Raw genomic sequence first — 3,513 nt, 5'->3', positions numbered from 1 at the left:
GTAACTTTCACAATTTTATTGTGTACGCCTAAATGCTCGGAGTTTTTTTCAGTCATTTTTTCCAAAGGAATGAGAGGTAAGATTCTACAAAACACGCGAATTGTTCCTCGTAGTATTTGGATTATTTCGTGTTGGACACGTATATTGGTTTCCTCTCGGCGAAGTCGAGTTTGTAAAAAAAGGCCGAGTCGTACGGCAATCACGCGCGATCCGGTACTAGGGTAAAAATAAGAAACTAGAGCCCACTGACATTGACAGTCATCTTTATATACACACACACGCACACGTTTATATGCCCATTACCCATATTATTTTATAGACACGGAAGATCGTGCAGGTGGATGTTTTACATTTTCACTCATTCGCGCTCCCGCGTCTCGTCGTTTCTTCATCAACAAAAAAAAAGTTTCAGTTATAAATAAAACTCTCCTTTTTAGAATTTGAATTGAAAATGAAAATGGAAACTCATTCTCGTGTGAAACCCGTGCATATAATGGGACCCTGCTAAGAAACTAAAACGTACCAGTTAGACAAATATTTATTACCTTCATGCCTTCAATCCTCCTCATTTTTTACGGTGATACTCCGGTTTTCCCACTGGGGATATCAGTGGTGATTCTGGTTCATTGGTAGCTTGATCTGATCAAATGCACCTATCGCAGAATGGAATGCTTGATCACCTGGACAGACGGAATAAGAAATGTAAAATCAAATAAAGGCGAAAGGGAACATTCATCCATTTGGTGCCACCCAATCTTTGGCATGGGCCGAATGTTCTATCATTCCGTAACATTCCGTTGTCAATCTTTGACAACGGAATGGTCTAGTTCTCTCAAGGTCGGTAAATGATGAAGTACCATTTGAATCCCTTCTTTGGTCACTTTAGTTTCTCGGAGATACAAACATTTGATAAGCTTACAATGTCCCCTGACACACAATCCTTCAATTCCAGCATTTGTCACCTGGCAATATTCAGATTTCAGTATCCTTGAAAAAACTATATCTGAAAGATCTGATGAACGAACACAAGAAGTTTTCGACGCCGGAGTCGTCCCCAGGCTTGTTGCAATGCTTGACCACAATGAGGATGCAGTCATCAAAGGCGCTCTGTTTGCAATTACCACCATTTACAGTGTTGAAAATCCTGATTGGATCACAGCTGTGATCAATGCTGGGGCTATTCCCAGGTTGATGTTGTTGCTGGATTCTCCTCATGCAGTTGTAACCGTGAAAGCTTCCTACACTGTCGTCAATATTGGAACAGAGGAACCAGAGATCAGAGATAAGCTAATCGAACAAGGCCTTATTAAGAAGTTGCTTAATTTGATCAAAGCTAACATTTCAGTAAAACATTTCTTAAATTATATATTGCCAACATTTTACAATTGATTACATTATTAGGTTAAATTATTGCGAATGGTCACTTCAACTTTGGGCAGCTTGAGTGGTAACTTTGACAGTCTACTTACTGTGTCTGCAGTCACGGCTTCTTCCCCGACCTAGCCCACCTTATCAACAACAACGACGAGGAGATCCTATCCGGCGCTTGCTGGGCTCTGTTTTGGCTTACTGATGACCCCAACAAGCGAATGCAAGAAGTTGTCAACGCCGGAGTCATCCCCAGGCTCGCCTCTTTGCTTAACCACAATGAAAAGGACGTCATTGACCCCACTCTGAAGATAATCGGCAAAATCGTCAAAGGCAGTGATACTCCGTCCTGGCTGCTGGTGCCTGGCCGTTGCTGTCCAAGTTTCTTGTTCATTCCGATATCTTCATCGTCCCGTGGGCGGCCAAAATCACATCGAAAATTGCTGCCGTTACTTTTCCGTTGGTGGACGTTGCGAGAAAAGGCGACTGGAAATGTCAAAAGGAAGCAGCTTGTGATATCACCATCAACACTTTGGGTAATTCATTTCAGTTTGTATGTTGCCGATTGATTTTAATTTTTTTTCTTAATAATTGCAGATGGCAATGCCGATGAGATCGATTTGAAGTTCAGTGCCATCGCTTCTCTCTGCACTTTGTTGAAGGACAAGGAACCCGAGACTATCGAGGTCGTGTTGGATGGCTTGGCTCTGATTTTGGAGGCAGCCGTGAAAATGGAGGAACTGGAAAGTTTCGCTTCACGCGAAAAAGTTTGGTGGCTTTGATTGTATCCAAGCTTTACGAATCGAATCGCCGAAAGAATTTTTAAATGCTAAAGCACATCAGCGCCGAACTATGTTACAAAAATTATTATTTTTTCAACAGTTTATTTAATATAATGATTCGGCTGCCTGGTGAAGCTTGGAATAGAAATTTGTCTGTCTTCGAGTTTGACGATTTCCCGGTTTTACTCTTGGCATCTCCCAATTTAGATAGGATTTTTCTCAGTATTCGGGGACCTGCAGTGAGGAAGAGACTATGACAAGGTTGACGGGTGCCGCTGATACATTTCTGGATTAGTAAAGGCCCACCAAATGTATTCCTGTTGACCTTTCTGACACGCCTTTTTGGAAGACAGAATTTATTTACAACAATTATGTTCCAAAGTTTTTTTGTTTTCAACAACACGCGTGGAATTCTATTTTCTTGTCATCTGAAGCAGCCGATCACAGCAATTTTCCTTTGCCATCAAATTGTATCCAACTAGGTCCGGGGCTAGTCAATTAATTTTCCTTAGAGGTACAGGTACTTTATATTTTCATCTTTCAGTTTGGCTGGGTTTAAACTTACTTAATTCCGCGGAAAAATGCTAACCTATGAAATAGATTCATTTTTCATGCAACACTGGTGTGATGTCCCTGAGCTTTATCACAAGACACTAGATCTGTGTGCAACGATGATGCCACTTGTCAACAAAAGAGTGCCTAATGACAAACTTTTTTGCGGTGATGTAAATAATGATGTGCAATTACCAATTTTCTCCTCGACTCTTACTAGTAAGTTTATATTCTAAATTAATTTCAAAAACTGCCATCCAGTTATGGATGATAGTAATCATAGCCTGGAAATTAGTATTCCATCGGTTTTCTTGCAACATACGCTGTATGCTACATTTGTCTATCAATTTCAATCTCTGAAGATTTTCCCATTAAGTAATTTTGTTATTTGTAAATAGGAACCTTAATGTTCGATGCTCCCGCAGAGTGACTCAAGACTGCAACTTTACCTTAGCACATTTTCCTTTCTCCATTTTTCAACTTTTTTCTTCTTCTATATTTGTATTTAATTTCCTGTCACCCTTTTAGCATATTTTGCAATAGAATTTTATGTTGAACAACTAAATCATTTCGATATATTGTGTAAGTTCATTACTAAAATTGTGACCTACACAACTGGGTAGACTATTTACTTGTTTTTCTCACATGCTAAACAATCTTCTGCCTTTAGCCTCAGTTGCTTTAAAGGATATAGTCAAGGTTCTTAGAAAAAGTATCATTGTCTTGTGGAGGAAGAATTCCTTTTGTTATTGATTACTCCACATTTGTGTACTTTGGATCTGTCTTTGTCTGCGAAGATCAGTGACATGAA

At 39.7% G+C, this 3,513-nt stretch overlaps 1 protein-coding gene across 1 annotated transcript; it reads left to right on the top strand.

The window, feature by feature from the left end:
• Positions 1-1,068: 1,068 nt before the first annotated feature.
• Positions 1,069-2,150, top strand: LOC124201654 (importin subunit alpha-8-like). Its single transcript, XM_046597817.1, has 4 exons — positions 1,069-1,344; positions 1,402-1,447; positions 1,504-1,749; positions 1,966-2,150. The coding sequence occupies exons 1-4, from the start codon at positions 1,069-1,071 to the stop codon at positions 2,148-2,150; spliced, it is 753 nt and encodes a 250-aa protein (XP_046453773.1).
• The last annotated feature ends 1,363 nt before the right edge of the window (positions 2,151-3,513 follow it).

This window comes from Daphnia pulex, chromosome 9, assembly GCF_021134715.1.
Source record: "Daphnia pulex isolate KAP4 chromosome 9, ASM2113471v1".
NCBI lineage: Eukaryota > Metazoa > Arthropoda > Branchiopoda > Diplostraca > Daphniidae > Daphnia > Daphnia pulex.
Note: the sequence above shows the minus strand (reverse complement) of the source record. Positions and strands in the feature narration are given on the sequence as shown.